We start from the raw sequence: 27,626 nt of genomic DNA on the forward strand, positions 1-27,626 counted from the left end.
ACTTAGCTGACAGTTTCTGGTTTAATTAGTGAAACACGACCCAGACCTAGGTAAATATCCCAGCGAGTCGCGGTCGACTCCGAGTTCGAGTCAGGGAGCGAACTAGGGCCATAGTTATTATGCAATGGCTTCTGTTCAGACCACGTTATTAGCATATAGCAGAATATTGATATGCGCCCGCGGAACCGGTGCCGATGTGAGATAACGGCTCCCTCGAAGGGAATTCCGTACAATGTGTATTTATTAGGCTATAGCAGTGTGGTTGTGCATTACGGTGTCGCAGTGGCTGCCGCCGCTGCATGCGTGTTAATCGATAACCATTGGCTAGAGTACATGGTGCGAGCCTCGCTGGACAATTCAATGATGATCAACATAAAGGAGCGAACGAACGAGTAGTACCGGTACGACGGTACAGAATGCTCACAGTGACCACTGACACGACAGGTTGACTGGCACCGACATTCGTCCAGTCACTGGAATTGATTGCTCGTCAGCGAAAGCGCGCGTATGAACATGCAATGACTGCCAAGCACGCTTATCCGTGGTTGATCCGTGGTACCATTTTTCGCTACGAGTGCATCAGACAATTTGAACTTGAACAATCTCCACAGGCGCCGAGCGGTGAGTAGAACCTAAATGTCACGCGTATCGAATCTCGATTGGTGACTCGGACAGTTGTCACACTCACTACAGTCACGGTCTTCCGACGTCGAAGCTTGCAGCCTGTCCCAAATGGTCGAGCATGAGTGCATGAGCCGCGAGCTACTCACAGCTGTGGTCAAGCCAAGATGCATCCCGCTCCACAGGAATGTCAGGATGGACATTACCCTCATTGTGAGTTAGCAGTGGCGAAGGCAGTGGGCTAAACACGTGTAGGGTCTGTCTGCTGTTGCTTCTTCAATACAACAGGTCGCAAGCCAAGAAGGACTGACGCGGCCTCTATTGTGGTCCATTTGTGGACAACTTCCCCCAGTGTCTATGGCACAGCTCTGCGGCATACGCGTACGGAGGCCGGCGGCAGCGTCACTGTTGGCGCCAATCGCACGCACCTGGCACGCACACCGCGATCGGGGAGGAGGCCTGGCTATAGAGGACGGTAAGTACTTAGATCCCTTGCTCTCCGCAATACCCAACAGTCACTTTGTACTGCGTACTCAAGAGTTGTTATCATCTGTTTAAAACAGACGTATTGTCCTTGAAACGGAAAGGCCGGGGGCGTATTGTCTGTAAGTCCGATAATGCAGGATTATGTGCGTGTGGCGGTGCCGGTCTCCGCCACTAAACCGTGTTCCAGTGGCTTCTCTGGACGTGTGCGAGAAAGGCAGGTTGGGAAAGGTATAAAGATGAGTCCTCTCGCTGCGACGCGTGCACAGCTGTACACTTCCTCGACCTCCTCTATATCGCGCGACACCCGTCCCGCGATCCCCACAGTACCGCGCATCTCCATAGCCTGTCTTTTGAGTACCCTCAACTTCAACCCACCGGAGTCAACCCAAGATTACGCTCCCACCCAACGGCTTCCGACCTACCGTCGACCCATCTATATAACTGATCTGCTACGCTATGGACGGTGGCGCGCTCTCCCGAGGGGAGGTCACGTCTTCCAAAGCTGGAGTCCCTGCAAGTCCCATGGGCACATACAACGACGCTAAGGCCACAGCCTTCCCCATATCGGCAGCAAGAGAGGAGCCATACGACCCTCGCACTCCACGCTACATCCCCCCTGCCACGCTTATTCCAGAACCTTCAGTAGTATCGCCCGCCGTGAGCCATCGAATACTACTAAGAGAAAAACCTGGCTTCCCTGGAATCCTCGAAGATGGGCGATGGACAGTGCGGCACCCGCATGTGCAGACCTACCTCATGAACCTAGGCAATGTCTACGCCGAGGCGACCGGTTTCACTGGTGCAAGCACCTCTAGGGACGAACCAGAGAGATACGTATATGGGTGCATTGACGTTGGACGCATCGAAGATGTCGGACAAGTCATCGGCGCGACCTTGGACGATGTCATGTCGGAAGCCGTCTTGACCCTCGCTGCTTTGGAAGTTATGGACACAGTCAGACATCCGGCGCACTTCGCTCTTTGGGGAGTGAACGTGCGCGACCGCACCATTGAAATCGTCAAGCGCGTACAAGGCAAGCTCCTCACGCTGCGCTCGTTGATATATTATATTGAGACGAGGCGCAGCTAGCAGATATATCGTGTCAAGCAAGACATGGGATCGCTTTAGCGAAGAAACTCAGCGAATACTTCAGCGGGCAGTTTACCCCGAAGTAAAGGCGAAGCAGTCTACCAAGAGGGTCACTCGGGCACAGAAGCTGAAAGCCATCGCGAAGGATAATTCGAAGACCAAGCTCCAAGCTGCACGTCCGGTCCTGCGTGAGCGCAAAACGAAGAAGAGCGCGGCGAAGGGTTCTGGAGGCGTGCCGACTACTACATTGAGACGTTCGAGCAGGCTTGCGCCTCTGGTAGAAGAGCGGACACAGACCGCTGATCTGTTACTGCACCACGCGAGCGAACAAGGCGCAGATGTCATGGCCACCGACTTGGGGCTCGACGGATGTGACACGGCTCAGCATGCTATTGCATCGTCAGACCCCAAGCTGCCGCGGCCAACTCAGACGACTCATGAGCGTTCGGTCCCTGCGCAGCTTTTGGTCGCGGAGGCGTTACTTCAGCTCTCAACATCGATACACCCAGATGACCTCAGGACAGTCCGCGGCGACTCCATGGAGACCTCGCGATCCTTGACGGCTGTGGCCGAAGCGGGCGCTGGCGGCAAGGTGGCGGGAACGAAACGGAAAGCATCTGAGGCCGTAGAAGACGATGGCTCAGCGGAACCGCAGTCCGTGGTTGAGAAGCCAAGACGTACATTGAGGTCGGCGCGCCCGGCTACGGCGAAAGGCAAAATGTTCGCGGCTGAGATGGCGGCCGCCCAAGAGAAGGCGCAGGCCATTAGAGCCAAACGAGCCAAACGTTCGTAAGTTATTGTTATATGATATCCTCTGTTTTATTGCGACCCTGTTACATGCGTATACCCTTGGACACAGTGACTCGCGTAGCTTGTATCAGCCGCTCCGAACACATGTGTTGTACTAGTCCGATCTCCTCCCTGCGGCCCTATACCCATCAGCTATACCCGGGCATTCTCAATCAAACTCCGTTGTTTGGATTGACAGCATGATATGTTACGCCCTTGAAACCAAGGTATACTTTGTAAGCAGAACAGCGACGACAAAACGGAGAAAGCGTGGATAGGACATGGATGCTGTGAACTGGGCCTGAAGGCCTGACATTCAGGCTGGTAGTAGTACGCGCGTCGCGGCGAGTCGATCGCAGCGACACCGCGTCGCGATCACGTGATAGCTATACCCGAGTTTTCGCGTAGCGTGCGGTGGCGAGTCGCTGTGAACTAGGGTTGCGTATGAAAGTGCCCTGTAACTTACATGTAAGTTGTTTACACGTATTTTACATGTATAATACTGGTAAGTTACCTGACCCAATATCGGACATGTAAGAAAGTGTAAGTTAGTAATGTCACGTGCTAGATGTCTCGCACAGTCTTGCCTGGCGTGTGCTACTTGGCCTGCTTGTTGAGTCCCGAACAACCATATTTGGTACAGCCCTACAGTGAGAACTGAGAAGGCTGGGTGGGGTGAAGATGCACTAGTAGAGTACTCGTTCTGATGTCCTATGACCGATGGTTTCCTTTCGCGGAGACGTTATCCGTTTTAGGCAGGTGTTGCCACTGGCGCTCGCACCTCACCCACTGGCAAGGGGATACACCATGTACATATGTACCTGCTGGGTTCCAATTTGTTCACGAGCAGTTCAAACTTGAGAAGGTTCACAAGATCATATTTTTGTGTGGCAGTATGCCTAGGGTTCTGTTGGGACGAGAATATTAGCATCGTACTCATTGAGCGCCTCCTCGGCGCCTACGCGATGTATCCTCGCAGCCCGACTCGGAAAGTGAGATCGAATGGACAGAATATGACATGCTGACAAGCAGTTGGTATATTCTTTGGGACTGAGGGGCCAATGCCAAGAATAATTGCATGCGGAAGCTCAACCGAATCAATGTACTTGCTGTACTTATTGTAAGTGTAGCGCTCGGCCGCGATCGTTGTGGCTGCAGTCGCGCAGAACCGCGGAGGGCGTGAATGAGCGAGAAATGCACAAAGATGTTGATGACTCAGCACTCAGTGCCCAGTGCTCAACCGAGCACCGACGCGAGAACTGGAACATAATATTAGTGCGAAAACCAGAATTGAAAACGTCGCCTCCGACGCCCTGGAAGCAATCACGTGATCACGTGATCGCCTGTTACTTACTGTATAAAACACTGTACAAAACCGACATTCTGGAGGAGTTATTTACCTACCGGTAAGTTACCGCCCTCGAGTTTCTTACGCAACCCTACTGTGAACCAACCTCCGTCCTATTCATCTTGCTTTTTGCCTCATGCATCTGTGCGCAGATTCTATCGTCGCTGTTATGCTATGCCAGAACTGATACATGGCACCCGGTGTGGGAGCTCCGCTAAAAGCCTGTGGGAATTTCACGGACGACAGTGACATCTTCAAGTTCGCAAGCTGCGGCGCTGGTGGCATTCACGGGACTTCCTGATCTCGCAGCGGGACCATCGCAGGCATTTGAAACGTATATTTCAACACAGTTCAGAATGCTGGAGAGTGGTATCGTGCGTACACATACACACAGCTGATGTGACCCAGGCCATGCCAGCGTATAGCACAGTGGTTGGAGACCACTGACGTTGTCCGGAAGTGTGCCCCCGATCCGCTGCTTCCGGATGCATGCGAAATTGATACCTTCTACGATTCCTTTCGACAGCCGACTGGGACGACATGCTAGCGTCGGGGACAATTCCAGAGTGATGTTGTTCGCTGGCAATCTTGCTTCCGTATGATGATAACGCCCCAAGCTTACAGATAGGTGAATCTTGCGGCTGAAAAGCGTGAAATTGTCACATCGGGCATGTGGAGCTGGATACGGGGCGCTGCTGGTGGATGCCCCAGGTAGAAGGTACGCACATTCCCGGCAACATCAAAGATACCTCCAACAAATATTCTTGGCCGCTGTTTAGCATCCCCGGGCACGCGAAGTCCCTTTAACTTGGAACAAGATCAGTAAGGTACGAACAGCCATGCTCAGTCATACATGACAATGTCAGTCTCACGCGAATCGTCGAATTGCTGGGCCAGAGTTTCTAAGGTTGCGAACCGTTGTGTCTGTATTGCTACCATAAGCAATCTACACTTCATTTACCGGAGGAAGCATCGCAAATGTATCGTCTAGTGCACCTTAATCGACATCGACATTGCCACAGTGATTTCCAAGCGTCCTTCCATCGCCCAATATTGATGGAATCCCGCCAGACGGTCTGCTCACATGAACATTGGTTCCTTGGCGGTACTGAATGCGACAAAGCCGCTTACCAAGTCCCTTCCAGGGGCCCACCTGGAAGTTGCTTCGGACGCATCTTCCGCCGCGATGCACAAGGGCATTGAACAGCAAAGCTCCTGCAAGAAATGGTCGCACACAAGGTCATCAAGACGAGCATCCGACCATTCACCGGCGCCAGGGCCTCCGGCGGCCGCCCATACCGGCAACCCTCGCTCCACTCACACCCAGGAGCGTCAAACACTTGTAGCTCGGCGGTACCGATATGTACCAGGGTCAGCTGTCGTCCTCCATCTGCCCGAGTCCGAGATACAGGGTCCCCGACGTCTGCGACGAGTAGCGGGTGCAAATTGCATTCTGGCGAGTGATTCGAATCAATTTGTCTCTCATGCGACTCAAAATGCATGCAGCGTGAAGTCCATTCACTCCCGCTCTGCGCATGGCCTGCACATCCAAATTGAAACGCATCTCGGCTCTGTGCTGGGCGCTTGCACCATCGAGCGCCCAGGGCATGCTCGGCCCGGCACCGGGAAATACCGCACGTCGATATCACCGTGAGAGGCGGCCCGGCGGACCGTTTGGGCCCCCCGTCGCCTCCGTCGCCATAAGTACCTGCTGCCGATGCACAAATCCCGGTCATATACCTCCCTCCCCGTTCGCCTACCGTCCTCTTTCAGTCATGCAGAACGGAACCGCGAACGGCCACCACGTCGTACGGCCTCTAGTGCCCGGCATCTTCGCCCCAATCCCGACGTTCTACCAGCCGGAGACGGAGGATCTCGGTGCGTTCACTTTCCCCACCTTTCCTTTGCGTTGGTTTCGTAATTTGGTGGGGACTAAGGCTGACATCGGTCTGCCCCGTGCCTACCCATATTTGCGCAGATCTCGAGACACTCGCGAAACATGTCGTGCGTGCGGCCAAGGGGGGCGTGCGCCCACTGCTCGCTGGGTCGATGGGCGAGGGCGTGCACTTGACGCACAGCGAGCGCGTTGCGCTCATTAAGGCTGCGCGGGTAGCGTTGGACGAGGCAGGCTTCGAGACGATGCCGATCATCGCTGGTACGGGTACAGGGAGTACGCGTGAAACGGTCGAGCTGTGCAAGGAGGCTGCAGCAGCGGGTGCGGACTACACAATCGTCATCACAAGCGGATACTTCGCCGGCGTGCTCGGCAGTCACAAGAAGGCGCAGAAGGCGTTCTTCAAGGAGGTCTCGGAGAAGAGCCCTATTCCTGTGATCATCTACAACTGTGAGTGACCGAGCCGTTGCGGATTCACCCAGCAATACTCATCACACGCGATATTTGTCAGACCCTGGTGCGAGCGGAGGCATTGACCTCGATTCGGATACTATCACGGAACTGGCAGCAGAGTGCCCCAACCTTTGTGGTGTGAAACTCACGTCAGTGCAATGTGTCCTTGCTCTCCGAAAGCAGCTATTGACTCAACTCAAACAGCTGCGGAAACGTAGGTAAGCTCACGCGGATCTGCGCAACAGTTTCCGAGGATTCATTCTCTTCGCTGTATCCCCGGACAAACGCGAACGCTCCGTTCCTTGTCCTCGGCGGGTTCGTCGACTTCCTCCTCCCTGCATCGTATGCCAACGCGCATGGCGCCATCACCGGTCTGGGCAATGTCGCTCCCGTGAGTGGTCACCTGCAGCTGTGCTGATAACGGTCCCTCATGATCACCTCATAGTACACGCTCGTCAAACTCTACGAGTTGACCGTGGCCGTCCACAAAGATCCGTCACTCCTCCCGGAGGCCCAACGCCTCCAGGGCATCGCTGCCCGCGCAGACTTCACCATTGCCAAGGCAGGCATCTCCGGAACGAAGGCTCTCATGGAGAAGCTGTACGGCTATGGTGGTCTCCCGCGCAAACCCCTCCCGCCCATCGAGCCTGAGGCCTTTGAGGCGCTCTGGGCACATCCCCACGTCCAGGATATCGTGAAGGTTGAGCGAGAACTCAACGGCAAGAGTGCACCATAGACGTTTGCGATACGATGTGTCGCAGGACGTCCGTGGGCTGGATCGCAGCCGATATACGACTTAAACGAGACGCATGAGATGGAGAGATACGAGGCGCGCTATACACACTGTATTTCGTTGTACAAGACATGTATTCTTTGACGTATCCCATCATGATGATCAATGACCTGCACGGGTATGTAATACCGCGGAGATGCTGATGCCAGGTTATACGTACTACTGTCCAGCTCTGTCCGCTCGCTGCCCATGCGACCTTGCGGATCTTGCGTCGGTTCAGTCGCGGAGTTACCGCTGAAATCCGTAAGCGTCAAAAGCTCTTCCGGAGCCTGCGAGTCGGTAGATGCGAGCTCAGCTGCGTGACGCGCAGTGGTTCCGGGACGCTTATGCTCACCGTATGCTCACATGCATCAAGCCGGTCACTTTGCGGGGTCGAGGTGGATGCGGGGTTGAACAATCGATGTGAGTCCCGTGCTGCGCGAGAAAGTTCAACAAGGTCAATCTCTTGCTCCCGGGCCGTGCACAACATTGAAGATCCGCGCTGAGCATAGATAAGTTAGTGACTGGATTTGTGGAGACGGTTTGGAGACAGACGCAAACCCCTCGGAGGGCCATGATGGGAGAACTCTGACCAGGAACCGCTTGCCTGCCGGGTGCTGAGACTCACCGAAAAGGAAGATGATTGAGTGTTGGACGCCCAGCGCTGGCGATGTCGTAAAACAAGGTGTTGTTGCATGACTGAAGAGATGCAACGGGATAATCTATCTTGTTTGCGTGCTTGTGTTTTGAGAGTCGTCGGTACGCGTCCGTGGGCGTCAGCATGAACGTAGAGAAAGTACATGGTCTGGAGCTCACAAGATTACTGAAGTGAATGCCATTGAAGATCGGGAAACGGCCGCTTGAGACAGTACCGCACAATGGTGGGTGCGATTTGCAACGACCCGACAGACCTATTGCATGGTGTGACGTGTCCTCCTGACCGAACGAAATCTCCCATCCAGCCCAACACTTGAAAATCAACTCAAGCTTAAAGCGCGAGATGCCCAGCGAGCAATTGACATACACCATACCGCGAGATGTGGCGCCGTGATCAATGGAAACGATTCAGTCAGCCGCATCGCGGGATGACAGCAACGGGAATGTGCGTCGCCTGTACTATCAATGGTGGTGAGTGCCAGCGCAGAATCTGCAGCAGGGGCTCACTGTTGACAGAGGAGGTCATTTGAAGGCCAGGCGGTGTATAGAGTCGAGAATGAGACTGAGATCCCCGGCTAACATGACTGGCGAGACGTGACAGTCACCGGCGACCCTGGACAAGTTGGGATCATCCTGCCGCGAACTTACGTACGAGCTTCTTGTGCCGCTGTGTCGGTTGCTCTTGTTGTCGCCACTTTGTACTGGTCGATACCTCATAATATCTTCGATGCCATTGACGTGACACGACGACTCAGAGATGCGGCTGACTGGCGCAAAGCTGCGAAAAACTCGTCTTTGCGCCGTTTGCGGATTGCAAGGCGCCGACAACTTTATTCGACACACTGGCAGTAAAGGCGCCGATACATTCAGATCCGGGGCTCGTATCGCATCGCTAACGATGGTGAGAGCGGCGAACAAACCTTATGAACGGTTCCTCTCCTGCCATACTCCTTGCGTTCTGGGCGAAGTCTCTGGCGCGCCAGCAAGTAGCCACGGTACGTTTTGCGGCATAGCGGCACATCCGCGTGGTACTGGTAGGTCCAGTCCAGGTGGTGGAATAGAGTTCGAAACGTCGTGATGTGTCTGCTTGCAGGTCCTAGATGTCCACGTGTAACCAAGTTCGACGGACGCGAGGACTATGGATATGGACGTACGTTCGATGCAGGGGTGCGCACGGGCAGAATGCCACTCCCGGGCCCTTCATACTGCCGGTGGGATCTAACACAGACAAAAATGCTCGTGAGTACAGTTATCATGAATGACGATGCTCGGAGATGTACTGCTCGAATCATGCACCGTTACCGCGTAAGCGGGGGTAGTCGAGCCAATGCCTGAAGTGCGAGAGCATATGAATCGGGGCCATGGTACACTACCTTGCACTTGGCGGAGAGCTGGAGCGTTGTACCGTGGTCCCGAATCTTCCATTCTCATGGTATGTATTGTGACGAGTGCCCATGAAGGTTCTCGGCACAGTACATATGAGAAGGAAGATCGAGACCAGTGTGCGATAGTCAAACCTTCGAGGTTGGCGCGATGGCAATGCTAGTTCCTTGAAGAGACGGTGTCCATCAGCTCTGAGGGTGTCTTACCCATCTTTGGGGGGTGGGCATAACAAAGGTGATGATGTCGGCTGGTAGACGATCAGCGCATTAATGGGTGGGAGTGTCGAGATGTTCTATCACAGACTTACTGTGGACGGTCAGAGCAACAGGGTTGCCCTCAGTGACACCGTCGCGTCGAGGTGCTCTGTCGGGTGGGCGATATGTGGGCGGGCGTTGTGTCCGAGGGAGGTGCAGGCTCTTCTGCCAGAGCCTCGCTCTTATATTGTGAACGGGCTAAAGACCATCACAAACGTTTAAACACCGCCTCACAAGCATCGATATCGATTTGCATCGTCCACTGGTTGTCTTCCGCGCTGAGGCTGCGAGCGCACTATCGGGCCGGTGAGAGACCATACGTGCATGGTGCGGCGAGGGCACTTGATGTGCTAGTCATCCGCCGGCCGCTCCACGAGCAGAGACAGACATCCCTGTAATGCCGCAAAGATTGCCACCGAGGTTGACCCTCGATCCCATGGTCGTTCAAGGGCATGCTTGTGCGAGGCATGCTTGATCAGACTAGGCAGCGAGGAGATCCTCCGAGTCGACCCTCTCACCCTCACCTCTTCCTTCCAATTGGATCCCCCCTAATACTCGCGGTGCCAAGCATGCGGCTCACCTGTTTCACAGCACCAGCCAGTAGTGGACGTGCATGCGCTCCCCTGTGAAAGGCGAGCTGATCAGCGATAAGTGGCGACCACAAGGTCGGGAGATTGGATGCGTTCGATGGCGTTTCCGCAGATCGCTTGTCGTTTTTGGTGTTCTTGCGCAACAAAGGGGAATCAGAGCAGGTCTACCGCCGTAGTTTGGTATAGGGGGGAGGGGAAGCCAGGTCGAGATGACTGGTCCAGTTCGAAACCTCGACCGAAGTGGCCGTTCCGGTGGCACGGAAACATGTGACTGAAAGCGGACAAAGGGGACAAGAAACTGCTTCACCAGTGGCTCTTCCAATTCTGACACTGAATCCTGGATGTGCGTGACTTCGGCGCAGCCTTCCCTCCTGGCTCCCGTGGATTAATGTCCGCTTGTTCACGCAGGCCGTACAACTGCTCCCGGCACACTTCGGGAGAACTGGAGTCTCGCTGCCAGACAGCACGCCGATTCTTTCATGCCACCACGCTCAGCAATTCAGTCCTAACGTGCGCGAACGGCGAGGTTCTGCGCTCTGTTTTGACACTCGTACACGCCCCACTCACTCTGACAGTAATACGCGGGGTCAATTGAACCACCGATAGGTTCGCTCATAACACGAGGGAGACAGACGCCACCAAACTGGAGTCCTCCTTACGACATTCGTACGTGTGCCTGTTCATCATGGACGCTGACGCCGCCCGGTTCGGAAGTCTCAAACAGAGTTTTGAGTCTGACTGCCTCGGCGCGGTCCGAGCAACGAGGCGGGTCAGACGTTCCCGGATAGTAAGTTGGTTCCGAACCAGACTACCGTATGTCATCCGCCCGATTTGGACTACCCGCCTGGGCGCACGACACATCCGCCCATCCGTGCTTCCGCAAAGCCTATAATATTTACAACCTGCAGACAATGCTCTGACCTTCACAGACGACACCATGACCTCCACGATGACAACGCTTATGCCCCCGCCTCTGCACATCCAAGTTAGAGATGCGCAAGTTGTGCCGGTACCAACCGTGAGTCGGAGTATTTACCGGGGGTTTCTGTGTCTGATTTCTCGGTTCCAGAACGTAGACACGCGCAAGCCGTCCCCTCCCCAAGCTGATGCCCTCGTATCGATGATCCGCTCCCTCACGCTCGACGACGACTACTTCGAGCGACGAGCCTTGCGCTCCACCTGCATACAAAAGACCCCGGTAGACGACTTCCATCCGCAGTACAGCGAGATAATACCGGGTCTTTTCGTCGCCGACATGTACACCGCGACCTCGCCTGCCGTCCACCGCGGTCTAGGGGTCACGCACGTCGTCTCCGTGCTCAAGCAGGACTGCCCGCGGTTCTGGCAGAATCTGCAGCATGTCTGCGTTCCCATCGAAGACTCGAGGTCCGCCGGGTTACTGGGTCACCTTGACTTCATCACGGATTGGATCCAGCATGCGTTGGAGCGCGGCGGCCAGGTAATGGTACACTGCGTGTGGGGCATGAGCCGGAGTGCAAGCGTTGCAATCGCGTTCCTCATGGCGACAAGGAGGATGTCACTGGACGACGCCTTTAGGCATGTTGTTTCAAGGCGCAAGATTGTCCGGCCAAATAGCGGATTCATGCAACAGCTCAAGGTCTACGAGCGGATTCTGAGGGCGAGGGAAGAGAAATCAAAGCGAGTGCAAAGGGTGTTCGCATCCATGAAGATACAGGAGTGGCGCTAGAGACACGATTTGAAGGAGCCGAAATCTGACGGTGTACGACTACTCTTGACGTTGCAACTCGAACCTTCACGCGTGCACGCCGTGTTGCCATATGATCGCGTGCCGATTACAGGAAGTTTTGTAAGCGTATCTCGTTGATGATGTAGCCAGTGTGAGATGTCGGTCTTTCGGAGAGGTAATCTTGAAACCCAGCACATATCGTTTCGGTTGGCAGCGTAACGGTCAGTTATTCTTGCAACATCGTGTATTCGCCTCGCGTGCTCATTGCTTCCTGTCTCAGCGTGCTTCAAGGGGTCATGGCCTCAGTCATTGGACGGTGCAGCCATTGAAGGCACGTCGCGGACGAGTCTACAACCTCTACTCGGGATTTCATTGGACGATGCACTACTCGTATTGTCCGCGAAGACGGTTGGATCAAAGTGCACTGTTCATCGCAAAACTACCCGACAACTTGAACACCATTGCCCCACAGTGGGACGAACACGCGCTATCATCTGAGACTAGTAAATGCCGGGATGGTTTGGTCAGAACTCAGGACACGTCGAACTTCAATGGAAACCCTTTTAAAGGTTGATTACATGCACCGGGCGGTGCGTGAACGACCTCTATAGACAAGCTAAAGTATCAGTATATTAGTATGCGTAGACAGGCCAGCGTACTACTTACTGGGCCCCGGGTTGTTAGACGCCAGGCTACACACATGTAGGAGAGCACGTGCGTTGCCAGTGTACCTCAGTGCTACTCCTTTTCCACTACTTATCCCGCGTAATAGCGTGCAGAACTTGAAGATCGTGGCAATGAATGGTTCGACTTGAAACTTCCGAGACTTTTGTACCGACTTTAAGGCCTTGAGGGGTCAAGATCTCGAGAGATCCCGAACCAAGAACGAAGTATTAATCTCATTTTACTATACTGAAATCAGCTGCGGGGCTGATAGGCACAGTCAGCCGCTGTTGTCGAGTCCGGGGCTCGTGCGATAGCTGCAGTACGCAGCTGAGTTGGTTGGCAACAACCCCTCTCCCCTTAAACAACATCTAAAGTGCGTGATTTGTGCATATTCTCGCTCCAGTTCTGACAGTCTCTTCTGCGTAGTACTGTTCTACGCATTTCGGGCATGGCGGAAGCAGCGCACACGATCTCTCGTACCTTAACGCCGGAACAGATAGCTGCAATTAAGCAGGCGACCTGGGACGTATTGCCCCAGTGCCAGGAATTCCTCACGTCACTAATTCGAATCGACACCACGAACCCACCAGGGAAGAATTACCCAGAGTGCGCGAAGCTAATCGGCGACACACTCATTAGACTGGACTCGGAGTACGCTGTGGAGTATGTCGAGGTGCCGTCAGACCAGCTATCGACTCTCGCACCCATGGGTTCAGGCCTCCCACGCGTCAACGTCATAGGCAGATTGTCCGGTACTCAAGGGATATCTGGGAAGACGTTGCACGCCAATGGCCACTTCGACGTGGTCCCGATAGGATCCCCGAAGAACTGGAAGTATCCACCCTTTGGCGGCGAGGTGCATGGCGGCAGAATGTACGGACGTGGTACCGCTGACATGAAGGGTGGGATCGCTGCTCAGGTCCTGACAATCGTATTTCAGAAGTCCAGTCAGATACTCACGAGCGTCACCTCAGATTTTCGCAGTCGAGGCTATCCGTAGAGCCGGGCTGAAACTGAAAGGGAACATCGAACAATCTGGGGTTGTTGACGAAGAAACGACTGGCGTACACAATGCCGGGATGGGCTATCTCGTCGATAATGGATACATCCGGGCTGACAGGATTGACGCCATCGTCATCACCGAGCCCTTGAACACAACCAATGTGTGTTGCGGACGTAGGTTCTTCCCTGTCACCTCTCTTGTCAAGAGAAGTTTCATGTTCCCTCCGTCAGACCGCGGCACTATTTGGGGAACAATCACATTTCGGGGCCGATTGTCCCATGGATCCATGCCTGGCCTTGGCGTCAACGCGCTGCATCATGCATGTTCGTTCGTACATCTTGCGACCACCACGATTTCGCCCAATTTGGCGCCCCTCAGCGATGCCAACGTTATCCCGCCAGTAGCGCGTGTCCCATCTCTGGCGTTCACCATTTTACAAGCCGGGGAGAACATCAACTCCGTGCCCGACGTCGCTGTTCTCTCCTTCGACCGCCGTCTCGTCCCAGGGGAGACGCTTGCAGATGCGCGGAAACAGATCTTCGACGTCCTGGAGTCGATGAAGAAGACGCCAGGATTCGAAGAATTGGACTACGAGTACAAGGAAGACTACCACACCGAAGCAACCTGGGTCGACCCAAACCTCCCGATCTCGCTCGTCTTCCGAGATGCCATAAAGGTAGTCACCGGTCAAGAAGCCGGGGTCGTGTGCTCGCCTGGCAGCGACGATCAAGTGAGGAGCTTGCGATATTCTGTGGCTCAAGAGGCCGTGATTCTCATACTAACTTATGGATTTGCAGCGCTTCCCCGTCCATAGCCTCACGCCGCCTATACAATCCACCATTGTGTATGGTCCGGGCTATATTTCCGAAGCCCATATCGCCGACGAGAGCATAGACATAGAGAAGGAGCTCCGCGTTGGTATGGAGGTCATGGCTCTCGCCTTCGCCAGCTTCCTCGGTGTAGAACAAGCGTAGAATTGTATTGGAACAGGAGGTAGTTAATCAACCTCAGTGTGGCGCAGTTTTGTCATCTTGCTCAGGTCGCATGCTCGACACAATGCTTCTGCTTACTGTAAACGTTGCAATCACCTGACGACGTTAAACATTCACAGTGTGACAAAACATCGCTCGAGGCTCGAGCTCACACGACCTATGTATATTACTCAACTTCAAGCTGACAACCACAAATGTAGAGCGCTTCCACATCCCACGCATTCGATCCCCTATGATGAATTGTCTCCAGGTTCTGTCTTACAAGTGAGCACAAGTGAGCGAAAGTACGCCCAGTTGGCAGGTGCAATACGAGAGGATTAGCATACGGGGCTGCGTCAGCTCGTTCTCAGGCTCACCATATCGTTCGCACACATTCACCAAGCAAAGCATCATCACTGAGCAATCCAGAGAAGAGAAGCACGGGAAAACACTCACTGCCACCGTAGATCGTAGGCCGAGCTGCGTCCGAACAGTACGCATCGACGCACGGAACAAAATTCGTTCCGAGGCTCCGAGGGAGTTTCGCCAGCAGGGAGCTTGCAAAGAGCACAGAAGAAATGGATGTATACTACACAAAATGACGATTAACATACAAGATCTGTCAAGGTGGCGTGCTAGACGTTTGAGGTCGGTGCCGCGAGCCTACTGCGCATGCGCCACCTCGAAGGCCTCCTCGTTCGCCTTGGCACTCCCCCCTTGAGAGCTGTCCTCATCGCGAGCGACGTCCTTGGCAGTGTTGAACACTTCGCCCTCCTCGACCCCGCGCAGGCCGCCTGCGCGCCAGTCCCCGAGGTAGAAATATGTCGCGGGTAGGGCGACTATCAGGGCACCAACAATGTTTCCGAGGTAGGAAGCGATCAGGGACCTGGATAGACGATCAGTACAGGCTCGTGAGGAGTGATTAACAGGTTGGACACGGACTTCCTGATGTATTCAGCGACCGTCAACTGTTATATAATTAGTTGACAAGTCGGTCAATATTGGCAAGATAGATGAGCTTACGTCCGCGCCGAAGAGAATGCCAAGAGGAATCGAGAACATGTTTGCGACGACTGCGCGTGCGTTAGATGGAGAGTACGACGGGTGGTCGCATACCGTACGCACCGTGATCAAAGGCAGCCGTGACGAAGATCTGTTGGGCGTAACACAATCAGGCATGTGTCCAAATGAGCACAGAGCCTCTAGACCGCGCACCATGATGGGAATCCAAATTGCTACGATCTGATTGACCATAAGATCGTTAACACACACCATAAGATCGTTAACACGAGTCGAGACAACGAGCCTCGCACCTTGGACAGTGTGTCTTTAGCACCGGAGGCTTGCTGTAAAAGTGTTCAGCTAAAAATGGACTAGTGAGGCTCTGCGTGACGTACCCAGACTGCAACGCAAACCAGCCAGTTGCATCCAATACCGCGGAGGAAGATCTGGTACCATTCGGGTTCCTTTGCCTTTTTCCTGTAATAACCAGCATGTTAATACAGTGCTGACATTCCGCGCGACAACTTACAAGGCGAAGTCCTGAGCATAAGAGATGTACGGCTCTGTCGAGATGATGCCGCTGTCTATTAGGAATAGTTTTCAGTGAAGCAAATCAAATGGAGAGAAGGTTACGCTCTAACTGACATTTCACCAGTACGGCTGCAAAGAACAAGCTCCCACACAAGTTCCCGAACGTCACTGTTCAGCGTGCATCAGACCACTATCCCAGAACTCTGTTCACTGTAGCGCTCACCAATCAGCCAGTTCAATGGTAGTCCCCACCATGGGACTGCGCCCTTCAGGCAGGCCATCGAAAAGATCTAGTAGTGCACGTTGTCTGCCTTAACGTCTCCCTGCAAGGCAGCCATCGAATGTTAACTGACCATCATGTTGCTAGTGAGCAGCTCATGTCCCTGAAGCACGATCCTAGTGTCCGGGAACCGCGCATCAGCTATCGCGCCAATCATCCCATTCAGTAGTTTGCCGCTCACCCGCGCCGCGGCGGGCGAGATAGGCAGGGTTCACTCACATTACGAGGCCAACTGGGAAAACAGCCCCTCCTAAGAATTTGACAAGACCGGGGTTGCTCGCATTGATGCCTCCGGAGCCACCAGAGACGATCTCGGACAGAACCCCTCCGAACGACAGCATAACACCAGCGAGGACCTGGGTAACGAAAACGCATTTGTCGTGGTCTGGGCTCGCTGTCGGGGACAATGTACACTCACAGCTTTGAGAAACAATTTGTCAGCCCGAGTGTTGTGCTTTACGATGCCGTGCTCGACCATGGCCGCAGCGACCTGGGCAGGCATGAGAGTGCTGGGGGGATCAAGGGAGGCCATGTTGACTGTTCTTGGGATTCACTGCCAAACGGCTGGGAGACAGCGGATGGGACCGTGGAACAGCAAGTGGATGGGAGCGAGGTGCCTCGACTGTGCGTCAGGGTCAGAGGCCCGTATTAAGTAGGGGGGACGGAGAGCGCTCACTGTCCGAGATTTTTCAGCGCATGCCGTAACGCATGCTTCCACGGACTGACGGAGCCGATCGTTTGGGTGCAGATTTCGGGCAAGTGTCGATACCGGACTGCACGAACAGATGGGAATGTCCTGCTGTAGACGCGGGAAGCAGGCCAATTACACATCCCATCCGCATACGGCAGCTGTAGTGCCGCAGCCTCGCGTCGCATTCAGGTCCGCTTGTTAGCAGGTCCGCGAATCAGCCTCCAATGATGCTTGTGCGCACGGTTGCGATTCAAGCTCGAACGAGGAGGGGTTGAAGAAGAACTTAACACTCACCAACGACGACAGATGCGGGGAGTTTGTGGGGAAATGGAGGATCTTGATCTCAGATTTCGATTGTTTGTAAGTCCTGTGGGAACGCCATCCTCTTACCGGTGTCTTGGCACGCGCCATTCCAGAGTCTTCCTGTGTTCTTAGCCAGGGCAGCCGCCCTTCGAACGTCTCGCGGAAGAGTATAGCAGAACCGTGTACGAACATGTCCGCTCAATGTCCACTCCCAGTTTCTGAACCTAGTGATCCAGTCTGTTAACTCCATCCTGAACTTATCCGAAGATGATTGATGACTCACCGTGGTATGTCTATCAACGCTCGTCGGTCACACGATCTTCCTCAGACCCGCGCAGGCCGACGTCAGTGTGTATGTGCAATACCCGGTGACTTCGCAGAAGAATGGTGGCGGTCGCAAGGTCGGTTAGTACGACTGCTTATAAATAGAACGTGCATTGCAGTTGTATGGTTAACTTCGTCAGATTAGCTAGCAGCTCGGGCAAGGTCATGGACGTGCGACGTCGTTTCAGATGAGTGCAGACATTGATCGTCTCGGGCAGTTCGACGAACGTGAAGTCGAGATGATCGATGAGACGAATGAAGAGCTGCCCGCGCAGACACCAGGAGAGATTCGGATGCATAGATATGAGCATAACGTTTGTCTATTGAACTCTTTTCTGGATCAGCGTTCTCTCATAAGGTTAGGTCGCTCACAAGTAATGGTTTCAGCCCAACTTGCATGATGACAGGACACGAGGTACGCCACCCAAACAGAAGAGAGATTACGCAAAGAGACACGGCATGTAAGCACCGTGACGAAGGCGCTACTATGAGGCAGCGCACTATGATCATCAACGATGTGCGCCCCGGCGCTTCGACAGGATGTACGGCTCAGCTTGGGAGTCTGTTCTCCACGAGGTGTCATGATCAGCAGAGTAGCATCGACCGAGTTAGAAGTTGGCGCACCTGGTTGATGAGTCGAAAGTTTCGCGCCCCTCGACAGCATAACGGTAATAGCCAGGTGTTGCACACGCTAGCCAGCGCTCAATTGTAACGCAATCGAGCATGTATTGTCACCGGCAAAATTTACGCATCTGGGACGCCTCTGGACATCTCTTGCTATATATCAGCGCTGTCTACCATGAGCGGACTCAAACTGACACGGCGAAATTCGAACGCTCTCGCTTTAGATAGATGTGACATGCACGAAGGGAATGTGCTATCAGAGGGGCAACAATCACCGATTGTCCCGACTAGACAGAAGGGATTGATATGACGAGACGCCGCCGTCGAACTGTCCTCGAATGCCAATGTATAAAGGTTCGAACAGGTTGTCATGGACCATTATAAACGCTGAGCTTCAATGAGACAGATGCATGATAGACAATCACCGACGTACCAATGACCGAGGATACCAGGAACTTTCTGACTTCGTGCACCTCTGCAGACCGAAGCTATGAGGAGAATCATCGTGCGCACGGCCTGGGGACATGTATGACACTGAACCCAAGCAACGCTGATCCTATGTATGCGCGTCGTCAAACGCATGATGCCCTGATATGCATTAAGTGGCAAAGGCTTGACAGGCAAGAACAGAAGTAATCCACTCACATCGACATTGTTGGCGATGATGATTCCTGGATGCTCTGGGCCGTCAACTAGATTGGTTAGTAGTTACGCCCACGTCCCACGTTAAGCTGCTATCCGAGTCTTCACAGATGACCTGGCGACGAGCGAAACTTGCGAGAAGGAGGAAGATCATGCCTGTCAACCATGGCAGTCGCACATGTACATGAAAAAGGTTCTGCGAATACTCGAATGCAGTTGTGATGAACCGAGTTCAAGTTGCGATTGGCCCAGCTGAGTTTGAGTGTGGCAGAAAACGCGTTGCACGTGATATACACTTGCGCGTCGCGTCGCGTCTTCGACCAGGCGGCCTGACCTTAACAATGCGACAGTACGGACATTGCTTCAAGTGTTGCAACACTTGCAATATAGTGATGAGATTGTACGTAGTTTCATACGTAGTACTATGGTGGTCGCAAGTCCACTAGTACCGTAGGTCCCATGAAGGTTGTGAATGCATGCTACAGTGCCCACTCGCTAGTCGTGGGCCCCGCGAAGCCACAGAGGTAACAGCCTGGCATAAGACTTGCTCACAACATTACCGGCCCATTCAGTCGCTGTCGGTGAAGCATCATGCTGTGCGCACGTCAGCACGATGTGTGGCGAAGGCGTCATTATGCATTAAGACTCACCCATTAAAAGTGGAGTTGGGAACCTGAGCATTCGTGCAATTGGCAGACCCCACGCAGGCCATGCAGACAGAAACCAGGGGTTCATCGGATAGATCTTTGGAGCGGGTGAGCGAACATTGCCTGAGTCTTGAACTTGAAGTCAATCCAGGTTCGCACAGGTAGCCGCAAGTGACGGTGAATGATATGCACGTACAGGTGTAGAAGAATGAGCATTGTGGTGTAGCGACTATTGTCCACTCGAAAACCGTGTCGATAGTCTCCGCAAGCCAGTCGAGTTCCAGCGGCAAGTCCTATAGTCCAGCGGGCTATCCACACGCGTCACGGTCCCTGCGTCCTTCGCATTGCCCACCTTGGAAGATGCAACAGCTTGACGGAGGTATGACCAGCTCAGAATAGAGCCATGACATCTGCGCTTCTTTGTAAGACACGCAGTGATGGTGGAATGGCTTGGGAATAGCACTGAAACATTGTCAATGAAACTTACCTGATGGTTGTCCGCCGTATTGGTGTTTGTGTTCGCAGGCATTGCCAGTGTGCTCTCATCCTACGTGCAATCATCAATCGGGATGCTTCCATGATGAACATGACTGCGGCGTACCACACAGAGTGTAATGTGCGAAGCTTTGCAGCCCATAGCACGATATACATGTCCTGGTAATCGGACGATGTGTACGCCACAGGCTCTACTTCCGGGCGTGTGGCACCGTGACGGAAGTGGACTGTGATCTTTGGGTTCTTGAGAGCTGCGTGATGGGATATTGGGCATTGCCGCACGATGTCGAACCTGTGATCAGCCATGAGATTAATGGAATGGCTACTCTCCAAAGGCTACGAACGCACTGAATAGGGCCTGGCATTGCAGGAAGCATAGTTCTTGCTCGACCGGCTGAGGGACGTCTTGGAAACCCCAATATCGCCAAAGGCCGTCCACAGAGTGGCCCATCGCAAGTGGTCTGCATCCTTCGTGCGTAAACGGCGCCACGAACGGATGCTGGTGCAGTGAAACCCCGGCGTAGCACAGGGCGACTGCTCTTCCAATGGCACTGGAACCAAAGGGGGCGGGACCCTGGCCTTCTCGGCTGCCAGCCATTGCTCCTCCTGTATCCTGAAAGCCTCCTCTCGTATCCAATGCCTCGTCGACGTTAGGAAGGGGGCGGTCCACGACTCAGCCTGCTCGAGGTGGAGATGTGTGTAGATACCCATGGCGGCTCTGTGCCATGCACATCTCGGAGAACCTTTCTTACGTGCCCCACCGTGAGCTGCGAAAATACATCGGAAAACGGACGACGCACCATTGTCCGAAGCTATTTTTGATTCGGCCTGGCGCGACGAGGCGGTCTCAAGTACACTCGCGGGGGAGATGAAGCAGGCGGGATATTTGGGGCGTCGACGACACTCGCATTCGTTGTCGTTCATGCGAAGGAAGCCGCGGATGGCCAAGGCCGTGAATGCTTTCACCGTCATTGCGGGGTACTTCGTCAATGTGCTTCTTCGACGTCTGCCAGCGCCGGTAAATGCGTGAGCTTCGAACACCGTAATGTTGAGAAAGATAGTTGCGTGAGTGGTAGAGAGTTGGATCGGCGGGTTGAACAGGTTATCCAACAATGAATTGAGCTGAAAAGAGAGTATGAGATGCATTTCAGACGCAAAGAAAACGCAAGACAGACGGAAGGCGTGCGCCGGTGGTGCGTACTGTGTACACTGGGAAAGGTAGGATGTCGGACGGGAGAGTTGAACCGGTGGTCCAACGACGTGTTGGAGGCATGAGACACGAAGGCGCATTTCGGACGCAGTTGAACAGCAGGACGGAGACGAACGGGAGGCGTGTGGCGCATTCTGCGTACACTGAGAGATGGCGGGGTGACGCTGATTCGACTGAAGAGCGGAGGATCGTAGGAGTGGCGAGATAGGACATGGACGCTGAGGCCTGAGGGACCAGTTAGCGCACCAACGACATGGCTTATATACCTCCAGGCGACGATCCACGGGATATGCATTCTGGGCTCCCTTTGTCCACCCATCGCTCAGATCGTCGGTCCGGCTGCATCGCCCGAACCCTCGGCTGGTTTACATCACGGCTTGAGTGAACAGAGAAAGCAAACTTGACTGAGGCTATAATGAGGCGCTTAGAGGGACAATGGTTGCCCTCTGTTCCCGGATGAAGATTGTCCTTTGGGCACTGTCTGTATCGGGTCAAGTTCAGATTTCCATGCCGTCCAGCCTAATCGAAATAAAATTGACACGCAGAACTACGTCAAGCCCAACATCGGGAGGCATATACCTGGACCAGGTGCGACCATAGCATCGTCGGTGGTATCGGACGACGAATACACATCTGCATAGACCCCTCGCTCGAAAACAATGAATAATGTATGTGACTCATGCACGCACCACGTACTATTCATAGTCAGAGAAGTAGACCGCCCATGGCATGTGGACGGAAGAATGGAGCGTGCGGCCCTATGTGGCATCGATTGGTGCTTGCGAGTGGCAGACCGACGTCTAGCTCGATGGGAAAGAAGGTCAGTGGCCTGAAGCTCGAAGATGATAGTCAGGTCGTGCGTCACGACATGGCTGAACGCGACGTTGCGAAGGCGACGATGCTGCCAGGCTGATTGATTCAGAATAAGCCGACCTTCAGTACCCTCATGAGCGGGTACCGCATATCCTGCTCGTGCGCCAAAAGACCTGCCGCGAGATGCATGGATTGCATTGCTCAACCCTACTCGTCCTGAGGAAGCTTAGCCGTCTCCACTATCGCCTTTCTCCTTCCTCCGAACATCACACCGATATAGTCTGCGCCGCCGAGGACAGGCCCTTCCGCGTCCTTGCGCCGCTTCCCGGCCTTCGCCTTGAGACCGACCCGTTTCCTCTGCTCCTGGGGTGTGGACACCGACGCAGCAGGTTTTGACGGCGTATGAGAGACTGTGGTGGTGCTCGTGCTGCCGTTGGTGGCTTTCTTTGGCTGACCGGCCAGTGTACAATGAGTCGATCGCATACGATTACACGAGGATGAGAAGACGAACCGGCTTCTTATGGAATTTTGCGCTGCGCCCCATTCTGGTGGATCGTATTCGTGCGTTATGTGAGGGACATACTCAAGGGCAGCGCTGCTCGATGGAACGTGCCAACGTGGATGCAAAGAATGGGATCCCAAGCGAAGAACGACCATCGAAAAGTCCAGATCACGCACGGCACACCAAAAAAGGCAGGTGTGGTAGTTCTCAGCCCGTGTGACCGGAGGCTCCTCGCTATTCAAAGAAAATCAAAACGACTGAGACAAGCAATAAACGAAACTCACGTCTACATAATTCATTGCCCAGCAATACATCATATGCAAATCCGAGTCATTCGTGGCAGCGCGTACATTGATACATACATCACTCGGTACATACGATGTTGAGTTTAACCAAGGCCACGGGGCAAAGGCTGGTGAATACAACAGACGATATGATGGATGATCAGTCATCTCATGCACTGTGAGAGTATCAAGTAGATTCCCAGCTTTATCCCGCGTTCACAGTTCCTCTGGACACAACTAACTGGCACAAGCGGGTAAAGATGTGACTCGCGGCGGATCAGCTGTTCTTCTCAGCGACACCCTGCTCGCGCAGACGTATCGCCTTGTTCCATAGTTCCAGGTCGAGTTGTGGCGTATTTCTGATTGATAAGGCACGCAGTACCAGTTGAAGGTCAACCTCGACCGGACGGGCGTGCATAGGTAACACAGGAGGCGGATACGGATCCTTGAAACATCGCGTCAGACTGCAAACCGGGGAATAGATCACGTTGACGACTTACTTCGACTTCTTCGAGCGAGCCAATGACCATCAAAATGCTATTGCTCTCTCTGAGCCACGGCGTCGGTCTAAATGGATCAAGGCAGAGTGCGAGGTCCACTAATACCGCGCTTTCCCCTTCGGTTAGGAGCATTATGGATGTGTTCCGATCATACAAAAGCAGCCTGCATAGCGCATCTTAGTGCACGCAATAGTCGTATCAAATAAATGACGCTACCATCCAGCGACTCTGAGCTTTCGGGAGACATGTTCAGGCGTAATCGAGGATACTCTGCAGAGCGAGGCGGTTTCCGTCTGTTGTTTGGAGTATGTGGTCATCGCATTTTATTGTGTTCCGTCTTCCTGGGTGCGGAGAAAACTGGATATCGTGTTCACGACAACACGGGTGGTGTGAGAGGAGGAGGAGCCTGGAGGAGCACTCAAGTTCGATCTGCGGGCGCCTACAGCACTGAACGCCGGCGATTGTGGACGCATATCACGCATTGGGCCGTTTCGGGACCTCCGCTGTCTCCGAGTCCGCTGCTGGCTTTCGAGTTCGTCCTCACTCACCTCTACCACGTCTAACACCAAGGGATAGGTCACTACTATTCGGTGCATTGGAATCCATTACTGCAGGTCATTGACCTCGCCAGGCCATCTTTCTGACGACTGCAGTCCTGACTTCCGCGCCGTGCGATCATCCTGACAAATCACCGACTCTAGCTAGGGAAACCACTGTCCTACCAATCTTCACCTTCGACGTCGGTTGAAGAGACTTTACAGCCTCCAGGTCATATACATACTGCGCGGTCTCAGCATGTCCGCCGAACGCAGCAAGCGGCCCCTGTCCCCTGCTCCGCTGCCTCCTCCGAAGCGCCTCCACTCGCCAGGAGGGTCCCACCGCTCCCACCAGAATCAGTCGACCTTCGACAGCCTGCTCTATGACGAACTCATTCTTGTCATATTCTCCTATCTTCCGTGGGCCGACCTGTGCACCGTCCAGCGCACGAACAGGAACTGGGCGAGGCTCGCGCTCGACAACCAGGTATATACGTATTCTTAACATTGCGTCGATCTCCCTGTCGTTGAACGCGAAGCAATAGCTGTGGAAGAACTTGTACTTGAGCGAGTACGGTCGGCCCAGACTCCGCGGGGTGAGAGGCTTCATCGGCCGTGCGGACGGGCGAGAGGTCCGACCCCTGCCTGGGCGAGCCAGGTCGGAGGATGTGAAGGATTGGAAGTGGATGTTTCGCATCAGCTCTAATTGGCGAACAGGTATGTCCACTCTTGACCCAAATTAGCCCCAGCTAAAGCATCGCACATCACTTAGGCCGCTGTTCCGTTGAGAACTTGCATACTGGTCTTGACTATTCGGCACTACACCCTCCGGCGACCTCTGGCCAAGCAGATAATCTGCTTGATGAACAGACCTTCCTGCTGTTAGCAGGCGACATGACCATCTCTGCATCCTCACGCCCATCGACGGCCCCTCGGATAACTCTTGCATCTCCTGCACACGAGACACATACGATCCGTTCCCCCTCCGCCCGGACGTCGGATCCAATCCGCATCACAGCTCTCGCACTTGATCAGTCGCCACCCTCGACCGCCCACCGCATCCGCCTCATCTCGTTCCTGTCCACGGGCGAGTTCTCCATCTTCAACGTCGACCACCACACGCCCGCGCACTCCTCACGACTGCTCACTTACGTGCCCACATCCAGAAGCACCCGCACCGCACCGATCATCCAGGCCGTCTACCACCACCCCCTACTCGTCACGCTTTCGAAGTCCTTCCAACTCTCGCTGTACGACCTTTCCGACGACAAAGTCGTCCACACGCAAACGCTCACCTCCTTCACCTCGCACCCGCCAAGCTCCCTTGTACTCTCCGCGCCCTCGCCGTCCACCTACAAGCTCGTGCTCGCCTACGCCATCCCCGTCTACCCCTCCCACTGGAGCGTCGGCGCTACGGAGCTCCTCATCTCCAGCAGCGTGAGCATGGATGTCGCCGCGCGTATGACCGTCGCCGCCTCGCGCACCACCCGCGCGATCGACGTCCCCCAGGGCTGGATCGACGAGAACAAGCTGAGGCTGATCCGCGAGCAATGGGCGCGCAAGGTCGCGCGCGTCGCGGACACGCAGACGGATGGGAAATGGGTCGTCCTCGCTCCGGGCGACCCCCTACCTGCTTCTCGCGCAGCCTCGCCCACCCTGTCCGCTTCATCGTCATCATCGTCACTGTCACCACCCCCTAGCTCACAGTCGACCTTCACGTCGTCGAGCATGCACACGGCGAGCGCCCTGCAGCTCTACCGTCTTCACCTCCCCGCGTCGTCCTCGCCCACCGCAGTCCCGAAGCTGACCTTCGTGCGCAGCTTACACGGCCAGATCGGGCCGGTGTCCGCGCTCGCGCTGGCGGACGGACGGTGTGTCAGCCTCGGCGTGAATGGCAGCATATGGGTGTGGGATCTCGAGGGCGGGACAGGTGCGGAGGTGTCTGGCGGCGTCGAGATTGAGAGCGTTGAGGATGGTGAGCATGCGAGCTGGAGTGAGGATGAGCGATTACGTTCGGCGGCGGCGGTCAAGGGTACGGTCGTGTTTGACGAACGGAGGATAATCAGCTCTGATGTAGACGGCGTGAGGGTATGGAGATTCGACGTGTAACTGTTTTTGCTTTCGCTCAGACTCTTGTATTGCTGTTGTATACTGCTAGAAGCGTGGACACTGATTTCTGTATACATTTCTGCCAAAGAGGCATTTCTCCTCTCGCCGTTACTTACACCTCAGATCCGTGTCCGGTCGATCTGCCTATGGGACGGTTGGGTGCCGCCAGACCTTCACGAAACCGTCAGCACTCGACGTGACGAGCTCACCCGTTTCCACAGGATGGTGCTCAACCCAAGTGATGGATTTGTCGTGCACTCTCGGTGGCGGGTTCGGCTGGAGGGGCGCCGCCTGGAACGCCGTCAGCATTGGGCAGAGCGCACAGGAAACCAACGCACATCTAGCAAATCCCATGCCCAGACCCTCCCTGCCTCGTCTCCGCACACTACGCTAGCCTCGCCGTGGCCGAAGCATGCGCGGCAGCGGTAGGATGAGATGGTCGCGCCCTGAAAGTCGTTCAGCATCTTGCCTGTGGACGCGTCCATCAGCCGGACGTGCGCGTCGAGCGTTGTGGCAAGATACGTCTGGCCGTCTTGGGACGGTACCACCGAAGTCACTGGGTCTGCACGATGAGGAGTAGTGAGCGCGAGTAGAAATTGTGGCGTACAGGGCGCACGTACGGCCAATGAAGTCGCTCCGGAGCTCGCCCATGCGGAGGTCATACGTGCGCACGTAGCCGTCCACCGAGCCCGTGAGCAAGTAGGTAGGACCGACATGCAACGTCTGCACCGCGTCGTGCGCCTCATCGAGCACTTGGATCGCCTGTCGGTTCTGCGACTTGAGGTCCCACAGCCGGACGGTGGAGTCATATGACCCTGGATGGGTCTGGAGGTCTGTCGGAGCTGGGGAGGCGGGCAGGAAAGCGGAGACGTACCACTGGCGAGAACGCTCGCATCCGCGTTAAAGTCGACTACGAAGATCTTGCTCATGTGCCCCGCAATCCGCCGGATGGTCGTCCCCTGCACCACGTCCCACAGGAACACCGAGCGGTCGCCCCCGGAGGACGCGAATTTCGCGTTATCGTGAGAGCTGAAGGCGCATCTTCAGCGAGCGAGAGAGATGAGCAGATGATGCAAGTCTTACACGGCAACGGAGAGCACCTCGTAGCCGTGCGCCGCGTACTTCTTGATTTCAGTGCCGAGTTCGGGGTTCCATAGACGAACGGTGCGGTCTTGCCCGCCTGTGAGGACGTATTTGGCAGACCCTTTGGCGTATCTGACGACGTGCACGGGTCCTTTGTGGTTGTTCAGCGTCGTGTGCAACGTTCGTGGTAAGGCGGCAGGTCCGCGAGAGGGTGCCATGGTGGTGGTCGGTGGCGAAGAGCGAGTTGCCTTTCCTGGATGTTCTGAGAGTGTGTCCAAGGGCCAAGACTAGGATTAGTTTTCCGAGGTTCGTCCACAGTGAAGTATCATCAAATAGCTCTGGATTACTACTAGGATCTGATAATGG

The 27,626-nt window shown here is 54.7% G+C and overlaps 11 protein-coding genes across 11 annotated transcripts; 5 read left to right on the forward strand and 6 right to left on the reverse strand.

Annotated features, from left to right (window-relative positions):
* Window positions 1-1,246: 1,246 nt before the first annotated feature.
* Window positions 1,247-3,164, forward strand: B0H18DRAFT_1211607 (uncharacterized protein). Its single transcript, XM_048036421.1, has 2 exons — window positions 1,247-2,162; window positions 2,215-3,164. Exons 1-2 carry the CDS (start codon window positions 1,564-1,566, stop codon window positions 2,987-2,989), a joined length of 1,374 nt encoding a protein of 457 aa, XP_047892756.1. The 5' UTR covers window positions 1,247-1,563; the 3' UTR covers window positions 2,990-3,164.
* Window positions 3,165-6,108: 2,944 nt separating this feature from the next.
* B0H18DRAFT_877621 (dihydrodipicolinate synthetase) lies at window positions 6,109-7,416 on the forward strand (the record flags this gene model as incomplete). The annotated part of the gene is made up of 5 exons (XM_048040571.1): window positions 6,109-6,211; window positions 6,312-6,677; window positions 6,739-6,829; window positions 6,885-7,071; window positions 7,126-7,416. 5 exons carry the CDS (start codon window positions 6,109-6,111, stop codon window positions 7,414-7,416), a joined length of 1,038 nt encoding a protein of 345 aa, XP_047892757.1.
* A 3,585-nt stretch (window positions 7,417-11,001) lies between these two features.
* Window positions 11,002-12,250, forward strand: B0H18DRAFT_1094984 (protein-tyrosine phosphatase-like protein). Its single transcript, XM_048032399.1, has 2 exons — window positions 11,002-11,354; window positions 11,406-12,250. The coding sequence occupies exons 1-2, from the start codon at window positions 11,274-11,276 to the stop codon at window positions 12,042-12,044; spliced, it is 720 nt and encodes a 239-aa protein (XP_047892758.1). The 5' UTR covers window positions 11,002-11,273; the 3' UTR covers window positions 12,045-12,250.
* A 652-nt stretch (window positions 12,251-12,902) lies between these two features.
* Window positions 12,903-14,841, forward strand: B0H18DRAFT_1010432 (acetylornithine deacetylase). The gene is made up of 6 exons (XM_048028913.1): window positions 12,903-12,934; window positions 12,988-13,083; window positions 13,137-13,629; window positions 13,685-13,886; window positions 13,944-14,443; window positions 14,511-14,841. The coding sequence occupies exons 3-6, from the start codon at window positions 13,159-13,161 to the stop codon at window positions 14,685-14,687; spliced, it is 1,350 nt and encodes a 449-aa protein (XP_047892759.1). The 5' UTR covers window positions 12,903-12,934; window positions 12,988-13,083; window positions 13,137-13,158; the 3' UTR covers window positions 14,688-14,841.
* Window positions 14,829-15,350, reverse strand: B0H18DRAFT_1010434 (uncharacterized protein). Its single transcript, XM_048028914.1, has 2 exons — window positions 15,299-15,350; window positions 14,829-15,241 (listed from the first exon to the last, which is right to left on the reverse strand). The coding sequence occupies exon 2, from the start codon at window positions 15,183-15,185 to the stop codon at window positions 14,964-14,966; it is 222 nt and encodes a 73-aa protein (XP_047892760.1). The 5' UTR covers window positions 15,186-15,241; window positions 15,299-15,350; the 3' UTR covers window positions 14,829-14,963.
* On the reverse strand, window positions 15,250-17,228 carry B0H18DRAFT_393728 (Formate/nitrite transporter). Its single transcript, XM_048037906.1, has 14 exons — window positions 17,174-17,228; window positions 16,916-17,119; window positions 16,717-16,853; window positions 16,571-16,613; window positions 16,441-16,507; window positions 16,332-16,385; window positions 16,216-16,270; window positions 16,082-16,163; window positions 15,998-16,030; window positions 15,900-15,926; window positions 15,810-15,837; window positions 15,708-15,757; window positions 15,627-15,652; window positions 15,250-15,570 (listed from the first exon to the last, which is right to left on the reverse strand). The coding sequence occupies exons 2-14, from the start codon at window positions 17,027-17,029 to the stop codon at window positions 15,348-15,350; spliced, it is 939 nt and encodes a 312-aa protein (XP_047892761.1). The 5' UTR covers window positions 17,030-17,119; window positions 17,174-17,228; the 3' UTR covers window positions 15,250-15,347.
* Window positions 17,229-18,538: 1,310 nt separating this feature from the next.
* B0H18DRAFT_1010465 (uncharacterized protein) lies at window positions 18,539-19,313 on the reverse strand. The gene is made up of 3 exons (XM_048028915.1): window positions 19,085-19,313; window positions 18,873-19,027; window positions 18,539-18,767 (listed from the first exon to the last, which is right to left on the reverse strand). The coding sequence occupies exons 2-3, from the start codon at window positions 19,019-19,021 to the stop codon at window positions 18,593-18,595; spliced, it is 324 nt and encodes a 107-aa protein (XP_047892762.1). The 5' UTR covers window positions 19,022-19,027; window positions 19,085-19,313; the 3' UTR covers window positions 18,539-18,592.
* A 3,140-nt stretch (window positions 19,314-22,453) lies between these two features.
* On the reverse strand, window positions 22,454-22,790 carry B0H18DRAFT_877504 (uncharacterized protein; the record flags this gene model as incomplete). The annotated part of the gene is made up of 2 exons (XM_048040562.1): window positions 22,454-22,696; window positions 22,758-22,790. The coding sequence occupies 2 exons, from the start codon at window positions 22,788-22,790 to the stop codon at window positions 22,454-22,456; spliced, it is 276 nt and encodes a 91-aa protein (XP_047892763.1).
* A 322-nt stretch (window positions 22,791-23,112) lies between these two features.
* On the reverse strand, window positions 23,113-23,935 carry B0H18DRAFT_1010468 (uncharacterized protein). The gene is made up of 3 exons (XM_048028916.1): window positions 23,749-23,935; window positions 23,533-23,695; window positions 23,113-23,477 (listed from the first exon to the last, which is right to left on the reverse strand). Exons 1-3 carry the CDS (start codon window positions 23,847-23,849, stop codon window positions 23,310-23,312), a joined length of 432 nt encoding a protein of 143 aa, XP_047892764.1. The 5' UTR covers window positions 23,850-23,935; the 3' UTR covers window positions 23,113-23,309.
* Window positions 23,936-24,025: 90 nt separating this feature from the next.
* Window positions 24,026-26,185, forward strand: B0H18DRAFT_1010472 (uncharacterized protein). Its single transcript, XM_048028917.1, has 3 exons — window positions 24,026-24,555; window positions 24,614-24,785; window positions 24,841-26,185. Exons 1-3 carry the CDS (start codon window positions 24,328-24,330, stop codon window positions 26,175-26,177), a joined length of 1,737 nt encoding a protein of 578 aa, XP_047892765.1. The 5' UTR covers window positions 24,026-24,327; the 3' UTR covers window positions 26,178-26,185.
* Window positions 26,186-27,507, reverse strand: B0H18DRAFT_1010475 (nuclear mRNA splicing protein). The gene is made up of 5 exons (XM_048028918.1): window positions 27,261-27,507; window positions 27,052-27,206; window positions 26,798-26,992; window positions 26,516-26,739; window positions 26,186-26,468 (listed from the first exon to the last, which is right to left on the reverse strand). The coding sequence occupies exons 1-5, from the start codon at window positions 27,476-27,478 to the stop codon at window positions 26,322-26,324; spliced, it is 939 nt and encodes a 312-aa protein (XP_047892766.1). The 5' UTR covers window positions 27,479-27,507; the 3' UTR covers window positions 26,186-26,321.
* Between the last annotated feature and the right edge of the window lie 119 nt (window positions 27,508-27,626).

This window comes from Fomitopsis serialis (assembly GCF_022376445.1).
Source record: "Fomitopsis serialis strain Sig1Antser10 chromosome Unknown B0H18scaffold_38, whole genome shotgun sequence".
Classification (NCBI taxonomy): domain Eukaryota; kingdom Fungi; phylum Basidiomycota; class Agaricomycetes; order Polyporales; family Fomitopsidaceae; genus Fomitopsis; species Fomitopsis serialis.